General features: G+C 54.1%; 1 protein-coding gene across 2 annotated transcripts; it reads right to left on the reverse strand.

Annotated features, from left to right (window-relative positions):
* Positions 1-670: 670 nt before the first annotated feature.
* Positions 671-6,983, reverse strand: GUCA1ANB (GUCA1A neighbor). Of its 2 annotated transcripts, none has more exons than XM_053222797.1 (2): positions 6,726-6,983; positions 671-1,192 (listed from the first exon to the last, which is right to left on the reverse strand). In XM_053222797.1, exons 1-2 carry the CDS (start codon positions 6,732-6,734, stop codon positions 863-865), a joined length of 339 nt encoding a protein of 112 aa, XP_053078772.1. In that variant the 5' UTR covers positions 6,735-6,983; the 3' UTR covers positions 671-862. The 2 variants fall into 2 exon arrangements, with proteins under 2 accessions (XP_053078772.1, XP_053078771.1); XM_053222796.1 differs by lacking the exon at positions 6,726-6,983 and adding an exon at positions 1,894-2,027.
* Between the last annotated feature and the right edge of the window lie 7,742 nt (positions 6,984-14,725).

A 14,725-nucleotide genomic window follows, 5' to 3' on the forward strand; every position in this document is an offset into this window, starting at 1 on the left:
AAGAAACCCCAGATGATGGGCGTTTGCTGGTTTCAGTGGTTACCAACACGAAGTCACTGGCTGTGGCATTGGGAGGAGATGCCCACAGTCGGATCCCTCAGGACCGCCTGAGCTGGCCCCGGCATAGCGCCGGATCTGCCTCTAGGTGGCGGCGACCGGGGACTCAGGCCACTGCTTTGGGTCAAGTGCCCTCTGCCTTCATCACCCGTCTTCATGAACCATGGCCCGTGAGCCTGACTAACCCGAGTCAGCTCTTCTGGACCAGAGGAGAGACGAGATGGGAAATCCGTCCCACCACCAACAAACGACAAGTCAGAAGAGACAGGTGGATGTGAAACTAGGGCTGGAGAGGAGGCCCCCCAGAGACTGCGTTGCCCCCTGTGCTGCTTCCCATTTTCCAGGGGTTGCTCCAACCCAGGCCACCGCCAGCTGACTTCTCTCTTTCTTGACTTTGGCAGGCTTGCCAAGCTTGGCCTATGGGGAGGGTGTGACCAGCATGGGCTTTGCTTGGGACTGAGGCCCTAGAGGGGGCTTGAGGTCACTCCTGGAGGTGGGGGTGGGGGAGGGGGAGGGGACTGAGAATCAAGTGCTTCTAAGCCTTGGGCATCTCTGGACGTGACCTGCCGTACGACACCCCTGTGGCCTCAGTTTACCCACCCACAGCCACCCATTCAGATGGCAAGGAAAGGAAGGACAAACTTTAATTGCTGCCGAGGACAGAGACCTCCCTTTGCCACTGGGCGCAGCACAGCTGTCTCAGGCCGGGCATGGTCTGCTCCTCCTGGAGCAAGTGCCCCTCCCCTCCTGGACCCAGGATTGTGGCGGGGGAGGGTGCAGGTGGCATCTCCTGACTGGCAGGGGCCTAGGAGCGCCACAAGACCAGGTTGGCAGGAGGCACGTCAAAGCGTTTGCGGGTGTGGTCCATGTCCCTCTGGTACAGGTAGCCACAGGTAGGCTTCTGCCGGGTGTAGAAGGGGTTCAGGGAGTTGGAGTACTGGGAGGTGTAGAACTTGAACCTAAGCTTGTCCAGGCTCTGCCCCTTCGGGTCTACCACCACCGGCACGTAGGCCGCCACCAGGGTCTGCTCACGGTCCCGCTTCCACGACTGGGACAGGGGAGGGCGTGGAAACTTCAGCTTTTTGCCCGACGGTGTCTTCGGCTCCTGGCTGGGTGCTGAGGGTTTCTTTGAGTCCTGTGGGGATGGAAAGCAGGCCAGCGCTGAGGCATCAGACACCGGGGCTTCCACGGCTAAACCCGAGGGTGGGAGCGGGGAAGGGGCCAGCAGCCGTCAGAAGCTTCCGGAGCCACCCCAAGACAGCTCTGCTGGCTGTGGAGACAGTCACCTCCAGGTGGGGGGCGGCCTTCGGGGCCCGACCTGACTCGTGCTGATGCAGACCTCAGCCTGCTTTCCAGAGGCCTCTGCCAGCTCAGAGGCTAAGAGCCGGGCTCATCTTCAACCCGCCCCCCCCATCTCCCCCACGTCCAGCTGTCTGTCTGTCCCTGTCCTCCAAGTCACTCCCATCTGGCCCTCCTCTGCCGCTGTCCCGCCAGGCCTCCCTCCTCTCTCCTGAAGGGTTACTCAGCTTTCTACCAAGCCCTCCTGTCCTCCTGCCTCCCAGCCTGTGCTCTGTTGCTCTCTACTGCCTAGACATCTCAAGGCCCCTAGCCTGGAAAGCAAGAACTCTGAGGACGGGGCTCCCCTCGCCCTGTGCTCTAGCCGGACCTTCCGCCGATCACCCCTGCTGGCAACGTGTCCTTCCAGGCCTCCTTGCCTTTGTCCGGGGCCGATCCCCCAGCCCGGCATGCCCTCCCTCCCTCCCTCCCATCCATCAGGGAGATTCTCTTTCCCTTTTGGCCCCGAGCACCTTCAGGGCCGTGCTCTCTCAACCTTACCCTTGACATAATGGCCTCCAAAATCCTATTCCTTGTTTTCCTCCAGACCAAGGCATTCAGTGCGCGCTCAATAAAGGCTGGTTCAATTGAACTGGGTTCTAGTAAGGGGTGTTCTTCCAACCAGCCAGCCCATTCTATTTTAGAACACCTCTCATTGTTACAAAGTGACAATGCCAGCTTTTCATAATCGCCATTCTTGGCTGACTGGGCGTGGAGGTCTACCCCTCGAGGAGGCCCCCAGTGCCACAAGGATCCCACTGTAGGGACATTTGTTTACCCCCTGGACTGAATTATTTTGTTCACCTTTGACCCCCACACCGTCTCCCAGGTACCAGATATTCATTTTACTAGGGGCCTTCACAGTCACAACAGCACAGCGCAAAGGACCGATGCCTCGGTGCCAGGCTGGCTTTGTCCCGCTCCTCCAGGTGACAGCTGGGAGGGGAACCCACTTCGGCTCGGCCCAGCCTCGCAGTCCTCCTGGCCACCCCGGGGAACCGGAACCGGGAAGGAGCCCTCGCTACAGAGCTCCTAGAAGTTGAACCCCTGCCATCTTACAGAAGAAATCCCTGGTACCCAAGAGAGAATGTACGTTCTTTCCTTCTGCATGTAATTTACAAACGCCATGCCCAACTCAAACCTGCCCAGGGCTTTCTTCCCAAGCCAGCTTTGCTGCCGTAGGTTCCTACCCAGAAATGTGTGTGCCCTCAGCTGTGTGTTTCAAAATTCTTCCTCTCCTTCCAAGCCAGCAGCCCTCTTGACACCTCCTCCAGGAAGCCTCTGGTGCTGCAGCCCCCACCCCTGTTTCACCCTCCTCTGGGCCTTCAGGCATTCCTCTTGGGACGTGATCCTTTGTGAGGCTGGGACTGGGGGGAGGCAAGTGCACATTTTAAAGAGGTGCGCCGAACCCCTTTTTACATCTTGCTGCCCTGGGTGCTGTGCTCGCCTCATGCCAACCCCAAATCCTGGTCCTTCCGGGCTCCTGCTAATGGTTCAACAGCCTATAAAACGCTCCCAGTGTTCAGGACCACATCCTAGTCCCCTTTGTGCCCCTGGGGCTTCACCCAGTGCTGGCACACAACCATGCTGGAGAACAGCGTGGAACGGCCTTCCCAGAGCCCTTGAGGCCTGGCCGTGGGGTTAGGAGCGGGGCGGACCACACAAGAAATGAGCTATGATGGCGGTAATCAGTGATCGTTCTTCACCATGGGCTCCAAGCACAGCACCAAACTCTTTACATGGGTTATCTCTTCTAATCCTCGCATTACCCTTTAAGGAAGGTATCGTCATGCGTCCTATTTATAGTTGAGAAAGCTGTAGTAAGGATGTCCGTCACAAGTTTAGGGTCAGGCGGCTGGTGAGGAGCCAGGCTGGGACTGAACTCAGGCCTGGCTGACCCCAGGGTCCACACCCTATACTCCATGACTCCATCCTGTGTCCACCGCCCTGGGAGGACAGGGGCTGCCAGTCTACTTTTGCCCTCATGCAGTCAGCTTGCTGAGCTCCTGATGGGGGTTCTGGGCAGCAGGAGAGCAGCCAAAGAGAGGGGCAGCCGGATCTCCCAGTTTGGCGGGAACGCTGCGGGGCCTTGAACGCTGGAGTCTGAAGTTACCATCTCCTAGCACAGCTGAGGATATGACATTATTTGCTTCACTGGTTCACTCGTTCATTCAAAATGATTCCTCTTATACGCCAGGCTCTGAGTGTGCAGGTAACAGACACCACAACGTAAACTTGTACAAATCGGAGCTTCCTGCCCTCAGCGCCACGGACACTGTGGGCTGATAATTCTTTCGTTTTATTAAAAATGTTTAATGTTTATTTGTGAGAGAGGGAGACACAGCACCCAAAACAGGCTGCAGGCTCTGAGCTGTCAGCACAGAGCCAGACGCGGGGCTGGAACTCACAAACCATGAGCTCATGACCTGAGCCGAGGTCAGCCGCTTAACTGGCTGAGCCACCTGGCGCCCCCAATGACTCTTTGTTGTGGGGCAGTCCTGGACATTGCAGGATGTTTAGCATATTAAGTATGATTCTGAGGATGTGGGGTTCCGGTCCTCTCGACACTGCAGAAGGGCTCAGCCCGTGGCCACGGATCTGGAGATGAGGGAACCATAGCGCATCCCCCCACCCCACACCCCGCCTCAGTCTTGGCCATCCGGATCCCGCACCTCAGGCTTGCGAGGCTGGTGTCAAGAGTGACAGAGGCACGTGCTTTCAGAATGGCTGGGGGTTTGACCAGAGAACCACAGAGGGAAGAGCGATAATGTTGCTCTTGGGACCGAGAATCTCCCCAGCTCCAGGCACTAGCCGCTCAGCTCTGCAAAAGCTCCTAAGAGCCATCTGAGGTGTTACTCCCATGTCTCAAATGTGGAAGATGAGGCTTGGAGGCATCGAAGCACGTTTAAGTTCACATCGAAGCACGAAGACCCCCCCCCCCCCATAATTCCCGCAGCTCCAGACTAGTTAGTGGGGGAACCAGGATTTGAACACTCCCCTCTCTCTCTGCCCCAGCCCAGGCCCTGACTTGGGCCCTCCTGGGTGTACCTGCCAGTTATGCCCCAGTGGCTGCTACGGCAACATTTGGGGCCTTGGGGTGAGGGGGACCCAGGCCTTGAGCACATCTAGGGATGAGGCCCTCACAGAAACTAGGGCAGAGGGACCGTCCCCGGGGAGGAGGAAGAAGGGGAAAGGGAGGAGGAAGAGAAGATTCAGAGCAAGGAGGAGGAAGAGGGGGAGGAGGAGGAAGCCCAGGCAGCACAGTTTTGCCCTGCCCCTTCCGAGGGCCCAGCCAGGCTCCAGGTGACTAACCCCAGAGGGCTGAGAACACCCCATCGCCTGCCCAGGGCCCAGCACAGCCAGCTCTGGGGGGGAGGGTGGGGCCCGGATGCATACTTTCCAGGTTAACGTCTGGTTTCATTTAACCGGCTCCTCCTCCCAGTCCTCCCATCAAGTGCAGGGGGTTGGGGGGCCGTGAACATTTGGCGATGCCTGAGGCATTTTTGGCTGTGGCAATGGGGATGCTACTGGCCTCCAGCGGGGAATAGCATCCCCATTGTCACAGCCAAAAGTGGGTAGAGGCCAGGGATGCTGCTGACCATCCTACAGAGCCAGGACCGCCCCGCAATAGAGAATTAGCAGCACACGAGTCAAGTGTCAAGGTGGAGATGCCTGCTTTAGAGCTTTGGGGAAGACCCCTAACTCCGTCCCTGCTTCCTGCCAGCCTTCAGGCCGGAGGCTTAAGGCCTCTGGGTCCACGGAGCAAAGTAGCCTAGAGGGCAAGTAGAGGGTCTCCCCAGCCCCTTCCCTCCCTTCCGAATCCCACTACCCTATTTCTCCTTGGGGTTCCAGCTGGAGCCAAAAGAAGGATCCCGAATAGACCTCTCCCTCTATGACCCCTCCACCCGCACCCCACAGGCATAGTGTCTGTCCTTGCTGCCAGGGCCTGGAAAGGGGATGGGGGTGACTCGAGAGCGGGGCTTTCCGAGGAGGGCAAGAATATCTCATATGCGGGTCTGGGAAGACACTGTCGCCTGGAACACTTCAGGCACAGCGCCTGCCATCCGCGCCTCACTCTCTGGCGGGGAGGCCTCGGGCCCTGTTGAAATGCAAACAGAACAGCATCGGGTGAGGCCCTTAAGCCTCCCAGGGCACCCGGTACTAGGGAATGTGCCCGGGCTTTGGAGTGTGAAGGCCTGAGCTCAGGGCCTCATTCTGCCCTACAGGTCAGGCAACCTTGGGCAAGTCTCGGAACCTCTTTGAGCCTTGGTGGCCTCACCTGCAAAATGAGGATAATAAGGCCATCTGCTTCACCAGTGTGTCGTGGGGGTGCGATGAGTGTGGGAACTTTCAGGGCACAATACAAATAGTAATTATTATCAGCCTCATCCGGCAGTTCCTTGCAGGTTTCCAACAAGCTCATCTGAACCTTTATGAGAGCCTGTCTGTGTGCGGTGGGGCAGAGGGGCCGGGGAGGGAGCAGATGAGGAGGCCGAGAGAGCTTGGCCTTAGCTCCCTTGTGAGGCTGTGTAGCCTGGGGGCTTGGAGTTCAAATCCCAGCTCCACCGCTCACACCAAGTGCCTGAGCTTTCAGTACTTTATAACACTCTGTACCTCCGTTTTCCCACCTCTCAAGGGGGAACACCTGAAGAACCTATCTCGTAGGGACAGGGCGCCTGGGTGGCTCAGTTGGTTGAGCGTCTGACTCTTGGTTTGGGCTCAGGTCGCGATCTCATGGTCTGTGAGTTCAAGCCCCACGTCGGGCTCTCTGCTGCACAGAGCCTGCTTAGGATTCTGACTCTCTCTCTCTCTCTCTCTCTGCCCCTCCCCTGCTCTCTCTTTCTCTCTCCCTCTCAAAAATCAATAAATAAACATTAAAAAACAAAAAGCTTGCCGCGTGAAACACTGTTCTAAATTCTTAAAAAAAAAAAAAATAGAATCTATCTCATAGGGTTACCACGAGGATTTAATGAGACATTCTACATAAACTGCCTATGCCTCTTGAGCACTCAGGAAGCTTCAGCTGTCACTGTTACTTGTCACAAGTTTGCCTAGGAGACTGGGAAGTGCAGGCTAGCAGCCCAAGAAATGACTCTGGGAAGTGAAGGGGCAGAGGAACGGGAGGAGAGGAATGGTGGCCTGCTTCCTGCTCCCTCCCCCGGGGGATTGGGGGGGGGGGCTCCACAGCAGCACTGGTCCCTAAGCCTTTTGTAAGAGGGCCCCAGCTCGCAGCCATGCAGGTGGGCCAGGCTGGGGCCTTCATACTCTCTCCTGTCAATCAGACTTCCTGTGACCTTGGGCTGCCTTGATGCAGCCCTGTAAGGTCATCCCACCTGGGACATCCTTGACCAGGGCCTTTCTTGTTGGTGAGATGGAACTTCTGGTGGTCAGGGGCTCCGGAGCTCCCGGGGACTCTTGGGAGGTACTGGGAGTGCCCAGGTGGGGAGAATTTGCGTGGGCTGGGGCATTGTGACACCCCTTTGACAGCACAGTTCCTTCTGTCTTCCTAAGGAGACACAGGGCAGGGCTGGGGGCTGAAGTCTCAAGGCCTGGAAGGGTCTTTTAACTTTGGCACTGACCCTGTCTGCAATTCCCTCTTCCCACAATCTCCCAGGGCCTGTGAACTGTGGGTGATGCGGTGAATAGAGAGAGGAGGAAATGATCCCACTTATTCAGGTACCTCCAGAAGTCCTAATTTTCCCCCCAGGGGTCCAACATGTCATAAGAAATTACTGGCAGGGAGGAAACATACCCAACCAACTCTCCATTCTCTCTCTCTCTGTCTCTGCCTTCCAAATTACAGAGATGATGGATGGAGGGAGGGAGAAAGGGATAGATGGATGCATGCATGGATGCATGGACAGACAGAGGATGCGTGGACAGAGTCGGTGGGCAGGAGGATGAGTGTTGGTAGGCAGACAGACAGTGGATGGGCCAAACCCCCTGATTGGAGCTCTGTTCACCTTTCTTGCCCCATTTCTTGCTATCTTTTCCCTCACTCTACGCAGTAGCTAATTTCTTAAGCATGCCCCGCTCTTTTCCATCTGAGCCTTTGCATATGCTGTTCCATAGACAGGTGTCTGGGTAGGGTGGCTGTGGGTGAATGAATGGATACATAGGTGCTCAGTAAATGGCTAGACTGGGGCGCCTGGGTGGCTCAGTCTTTAAGCATCTGACTTCGGCTCAGGTCACGATCTCATGCTTCATGAGTTCAAGTCCCACATCGGGTGTGCTTGAGGCCCACTTCAGCTGAGCTCAAGCTCCACTTCAGGTGAACGTGAGCCCTGCCTCTCTCTCTCCCTCTGCCTCTCACGCCCTCTCTCTCTCAAAAAAAAAAAAAAAAAAGGCTAGATTGGCGGGTGGTTGTGCTATAGAGGATGGGATAGCAGGCCCATATATATATATGATATATATATATAGTATATGTATATACTATATATATATATATAATTTTTTAAATGATTACTCATCCTTGAGGCAGAGAGAGCTGGAGAGACAGAATCCAAAGCAGGCTCCAAGCTCCAAGCTGTCAGCACAGAGCCAGACACAGGGCTCGAACTCACGAACTGTGAGATCTTGACCTGAGCTGAAATCGGACGCTTAACTGACTGAGCCACCCAGGCGCCCCAAGAGTCAGACTCCTTGAGCTTGACTCTGGCTCTACCATTTTACTCGTTGTGTGACCTTGGGCAAGTAATTGATTCTCTGTAGTTCCATTTGTTCATCTGTAAAATGGGTAGACTACAGGTCTCTACCTAATAGGGATGAGCAAAGCACTCAAGACAGTGCCTGGCACAGGGTAAACACTCAATAAATATTAGCTATTATTATGCGTGGGCAGATAACTAGATTAATGGGTAGGTGGCTGAATGGGCCATCCTGTCCCCATCTTCAAAAACCTGAGCCTCCCCCCTGCCCCCAACACCAGAGTTAGTAGCACCTTCTGGGAATGTGTCTGAAATCCCACATGCGGGAGGGATCTGAGCTTCTCTCTGGGGTCAGAGGAGGACCAGTGGAAGGGAAATAGAATGAGCCAGTGGCTTCCTGCCCTCTGCCACATTGGCTTGGGCCGGGCCCAGAACTTGTTTCCTTCCTGGCACTGTGTCAGCACTGACTGTCGGTTACGGGGTGGACTTTGGGGCCCTGTGGCAGATTGAGAGTTGGGGTGTTGATGACTTAGCACCGTGCTCAGATTTCACACCCTGATGGTAATGACCCCTAATTTCTGAGCTGGTGGGAGGGCCCAGGAGGGGAGTCTGGCAGGGAAGCGGGAGAAGGAGTGGCAATCAGGGCTGGCCTCGAGGAGGCTCTGCTCAGCAACTGCCAAGGCTCTGGGGCGATGGTATCTTGCTTGAGAGAGAGAGAGAAGGTGGGAATGTGGCATTCTGGAAGGCGTGGCCAGCTTTGCTGGCTCTGGGGAAAGTGGCTTGGCTCCCAGCCCTGGGCCTGAAGGAGCTGTCAGGAGGGAGCCCGGGAGGTGGGCAGGGACTTGGGGGGAGCGGGGGTCCCACAATTTAGCACACGCTACACCTGGTCTCAGCCAGAGGGGGAGGTGCTGGGCCGGTTGCCCCAAGACCTGAAACAAGTCCCATTGCCTCTTTGGGCCTCAGTTTCCATACGTGCACCGTGAGGATATCGGGTCTCTCCATCTTGGACATTTGAAGGAAGGGGAGTTGAATCTCACCCTGAGAACTTCAGATAGGGACCCCTCCCCTGCGACTGACCATAGGACTGGGTCCTGCCTGGTGTGTCCCCGGCCCGGACTGTGCCACCCTCCCCATGGGAACCTCAGGAGGGGTCATGGCTATGGAGACCTCCTTTAGGAAGGCCTGGCCGGTCAAACCATATCTGTCATATTTCTTTTGTAAATCACAGAATGGTTACGATCACGGCCTCTGGACCCCACTCTGCCTGGGTTCAGATCCCCCACTGCGACTTCTCAGCTGTGTGGCTTGCCTAAATCACTTAACCTGTGTGTGCCTCAGTTCCTAATCTGCAAAGTGGGGATAATAGAATTCACCTAGAAGGCTCGTGTGTGCCACGTGAGCTCAGAGCAGTGCCCGCTGGGAGGTAGGAGCTAGGAGTTACCTTGGAATTGCTGTTTCTAAATTCCAGATGACACTGATTAAGTCTTGCCTCCTGGAAGCCCCCCTTTCTCTGACTCCTCTGCCACGTTCCAAGCGTGATCTCATTTTGTAGGTCATCAAAGTTCCCGGAGGGTGAGGACTGACTTGCACCCCTCAGGGGGCATTTGGGAAGGACAGGGAGAGCTGGTGAGGGTCAGAGCTGACCTGGAGCACAGGAAACTCACCAAGCACACACCTTGCCACACACACAGCCTCCCCCCCTGCCCCCCTGCTGCTGAAGCATCCGGCTACCATATCACTGTAAGGAGGCCTGGTTATTTGGACACCCTTTCCACCCCTCCTTACCTACTGTGTGATTTGGACAAGTTACTTAACCTCTCTGATCCTGACTTATTTTTTTCCTTTGCTGGGCTTAAAGTACAGACAACTGAGTTATTTATACACCTTGGCTCATGGTGCATTATCCTCGTTGGTCTATGAAGCCTCGTCTCTCTCCTCTCGCATTCATTCTCCCCCTTTATCTCCAACCCCGTTCCCCACCCATCCTAGCCAGAGGCAACCATTCTAATGTACTTAAGGAGCCTCTTCTTGTGCATATGTTCTTGCCAAATAGATATATTGTTGCTTGCGTGCAGGTAGTTTTCATTTACATAAGTAGCACTGTGTGTTTTAGATCTCCCACTGTTGTTAAGATCCATCCATGTTGCTGTACCCGCATCTGGTTCCTTGCTCCCCATCACTATGTCCATGGAGTGTATCCACCACATTTGATGTCTCTGCTCCCCCCCAGGACCCCCAGGGACCTCCAACCCCCCCCCCCCATCCCCACAAACAACACTGCAATGATATTACACCCATGGCCCTCTGTGGACCTAGGTGGCTTCTTTGGGGAATATTCCTGGAGCAGAATGCAACAGTCATAGACCATGAGTAAATATGCCTTAAAGTCTCCTTTTCTCCATCCCTAAAATGAAGGTATTGCCCCATCCCTTCGCGGGGCTGATGATGGGAGTGGGTTAATGCATGCAATCCACTCGGCCCCATGCCTGACATAGAAGAGACGCTTGGCGGATGGGAGACGTGGCTGCTGTTCCTTCCAGACCTCAGGGAGAGCGGGAGATAAGCCAGACCCAGGAGGGCTCGCAGAGAAACGCACCCAGGGCTCAAAGTCCCAGCTCAAGGGTTGGTCTCCAGAGCCCGTGAGAAGTGTGCGGGGGGCTATGCCAATACCTGCAGGGTCTGGACTGGTCTTGAATGTCACAGGGCCTGGTGCAGGGAGACGGCTGTACCTAGGAAATGGCTCCTGCATCCCATTTCTCGCCCTTTCCTCAGAGCCAGAGTAACCTCACACAGGAGGTCCCAGACAGCTTTCTTTGTTGTTCTGCCTCCACTCTGCCAGCCACCGGGCATTTCAGCCAGATGTAAAACCACACCCGAGTACTGGGTCTCACCCTCCCGTTTTACAGACGGAGAGACTGAGGCTCAGGAGAGCTCCATGGTCTCACTGGAGATTAGTGGGGGAAGGGGCTCTAGAATCCGCATCTCCGTACTCCTTAAAAGAAATGCATTCCACGTTAAATTATGTTCTTATTATCTATGGAGTTTTCAGTTAAAGCAAATGACCAGCAGAGCACATTACTAAAAAGTAAAAAACCCCACATGTAGTCCTGGCATTCCAACTGAATCATCTCCGTGGTTCTGTTGCCTTCCAATCCCTGGCCATTTACAAATACACTTTATATATCTATAGTCCCAATCCACATGGAATTTTGTTTTTTGCTTTTTGTACTTAGCAACCTTTTTTTAAACACACAATCTCAGACAATGGGATGTTTTTTGCCTGGTCTTCAAGGTGACCTTGCAGACGCCTGCCCCACCCTGTCTCCTGGGCCCCGGTGAATTTTCCTTCTTGAGGTTCTTTTGTTGAATTGTCACAGCCCTCTTCCAGCCTGTCAGGGCTCTTTGCTGTTCTCTGCTTAGCCTCTCTATGCCCAAAGTCAGGGCAGGGAACAGGGGCAGGAGCAGGTAGGTACTAAACACCTACCATGAGTCAGACTCTCAGATACCTTAACCCACTATCTTGTTGAATCTCATAATAACCTTACATTAATAGCCCCTGTTTCACAGATGAACAAACCGAGACTCAGAAAGGTGGTAGCTTGGCCACGGTCACACCCTTGCTAAACAGCCGAGTCAGGATTCAAACCTGTTCCCCATCAAGGACCCTTCCCACTATGTCATGGTCCTATCAGTAGAGCCCATGGTTACCAAGGGAAATGAGTCTCTCCCCAGCACCCTAAAACACTCCACCCCCTAGCCAGGGCTGGACTTGGGTCTCCACACCCTCGGGCACCAGGTAATGACTTCCTCTGAGCCCCTTCTCAGGATGTGGGAGTCCACACCAGCAGGACCTCATCTTAGCCTGACCTCATTTCCTGGCACCCTCCCAGCTCAGAGGAATGTCAAAGTCAGGGGGATTGGAGCCCACCCTCCCCTGCAGGCAGAAGAAAACCATTTCAGGAGCTGGTCTGGCATAAGGTGTCTCCAGCCTGGAACCAGAGGCTGGACAAGATGCTCTGTCGCTCAGTAGCATATGGGAGTTGGGAGCACTGACCTTTGCCCCTGGAGAGCCAGCTGCAGAGACCTGGGTGGGGATGCAGGAGACCTCAGGACCTCTCAGCCTGCCCTTCCCCCATTCAGTGTATTCTCCCAGCCAGGAGTGCCTTGGCTTTGCTGGATGCAGGAAAAAGCCACAAACCTGACAAAGTCCTAGCTGGGTCTCTGGGAAGACCACAGCTTGGGGGCCCCAATCCCACCCCACGGACCAGAAGAGGCCAGTAAAGTCGGCTCGTGGAAGTTACTAAGTAATTGCTCAGCCAAGATTTAATTACAGGATTGGGCTTTGACTGTTGCGAGGGGAGCCTGTTATTTGGCTGTTTTCTCTTACTGGGGGAGCAGATTGAGATGTTGTTATGAGTGGAGTGGGGGCCCTGCATCAGGAGCACAGGGCACCCAGCCCAGCCGGACCCTCCCCAGGGGCACTCGGCCTCCGAAGCTGCCGGGCAGACAGGGTACAACGGTGGGGGGGGGGGAGACAGCCTGCTCACCATTGAACCCAGGCCTTCAAGAGATGCCCCCTCGCCCAGCTCCGCCATCATGGGACTGAAATCGGGGTGAAATGAGTGGGGGAAAGGCAGAGAGATCCCTCCCATCCAGACTCCACAGCCTGATGTCCTCCTGGTGCTTGTGATCACACCGTTCCCTCTCTTCCTCTATTCCCAGCCCAAACTAACTCAAACCGCAAGGGGACCAGAAGAGGGAAGAAATGAACAAACACTTCTGGAGTGCCCTGTGTGCACCAGGCCCTTTGCTGGCACTCCACCTCCATTATCTTACTGAATCTTCCTGTCAACCCCAGGAAGGGCACTATTCCTCCCAAGCTACAGATGAGGAAAACGGCTCTGAGTATTTTTTACTTGCCCTATATGCAAACTGCCCATCAAGACCTTCCTCTCTTCCTAAGAAATGTCCTGCAGACATTTTTCTACCTGTTTCTACCACCAGCACACTAGTCCTGCCCCTCTCCTCTCCCGCTTGTATTCATTAACTAAGGAACCAATGAACTGATCAGTTGAGCAGCAACGCTTAGCCCCTTAGCCTACACTTTCTTCTTCCCATCATCCTTCATCCAGCTGCCAGATGAAACCCTTAAAACACAGCTGTTGAGGCCCACCTGGCTGGCTCAGTCAGTGGAGCATGTGACTCTTGATCTCAGAGCAGTGAGTTCGAGCCCCGTGTTGGGCAGAGAGATTACCAAAAAAAGAATCAAAAAACAAAAAAACATCCACTGCTTTTACCAGGCATCAGTGCCTGCTCTGGTGACCTCTGACTCCAGGCCAGAGCTCCTCAAACCTTAACGTGATCCTGAGTCACCTGGGGCTTTGTCAAAACGTAGATCCTCTGCTGGGTACCTTAATCCTTCAGCTCACTGAATCTCATAACAACCTGAAATTAATAACCTGTTTTATAGACAAACAAACCAAGGCCCAGAGAGGTTGCCCAATGTCTGGGATGGGGTTTCTACAGTTCTAGTAGATTCTACAGTTCTAATAAGAGTCCAGGTGATGCAGCTGCTGCTGGTTCATGGACCATACTCCTAGACTGTCCTGCCTACTTATTTTTCTTTAATTTTTTAATTATTTATTTTATTATCTCACTTTTATTTTTAATTCTTTTTAATTTTTTGTAATGTTTATTTTTGAGAGAGACAGACAGAGTGCAAGCAGGGGAGGGACCGAGAGAGAGGGAGACACCGATCCGAAGCAGGCTCCAGGCTCTGAGCTGCCAGCACAGAGCCTGACGCGGGGCTCGAACTCACGGACCGCGAGATCGTGACCTAGCTGAAGTCGGACGCTTAACCGACTGAGCCACCCAGGTGCCCCTATTATCTTATTTTTAGGGAGAGGGAGAGAGAGAATCTTAAGCAGGCTCCATGCTCAGTGCAGAGCCCCACATGGGGCTCAATCCCACGACCCTGGGATCATGACCTGAGCTGAAATCAAGACTCAGACACTCAACTGAGCCACCCAGGCTCCCCTCTTTATTGTTAATTGAAGTGTAGTTGACACACTTTTTTCTCTAATTTTTAAACAGCAAATACATGTACATGGTTGGAAAATAAAAAAGTATAAAAAGGCACTCAGTCAAAACTCTCCTTCCCATTTTTGTCCCCCTCCTCTTTTGCGCAGTTACCCCCACCTCCACCCCAAGTAACCACTTCTGTTAGTTTCTTACATATCTCTCCAGTTTCTCTGCGCCGATACAAACAAGATCATACTTATCTTGCCCCAAATAGTAGCAAACTACACACACCATTTTGTCAACAGTTTATCAGTTTATCTTGGAGATAACTGGACACAGTCAACTGACTCATTCTTCTTTAGAGTTGCATTATTATTCCACTGTGTGGACGTGCCATAATTTATTTAACTAGTCATCTCCAGATGGACAACTTAAGTTGTTTCCAATCTTACCAACCGGTCTTTTTTTTAAGCTGTTTATTTATTTTTTGAGAGAGAGCACGTGCAGGGGAGGGGCAGAGAGAGGGAGACAGAGGATCGGAAGCAGGCTTCAGGCTCTGCGCTGTCAGCACAGAGCCCGACGCGGGGCTCGAACTCACGGACCGAGAGATCATGACCTGAGCCGAAGTCGGCCGCTTAACCGACTGAGCCACCCAGGCGCCCCGA

The sequence above is a fragment of the Acinonyx jubatus genome, chromosome B2 (genome assembly GCF_027475565.1).
Source record: "Acinonyx jubatus isolate Ajub_Pintada_27869175 chromosome B2, VMU_Ajub_asm_v1.0, whole genome shotgun sequence".
In the NCBI taxonomy this organism is placed as follows: Eukaryota; Metazoa; Chordata; class Mammalia; order Carnivora; family Felidae; genus Acinonyx; species Acinonyx jubatus.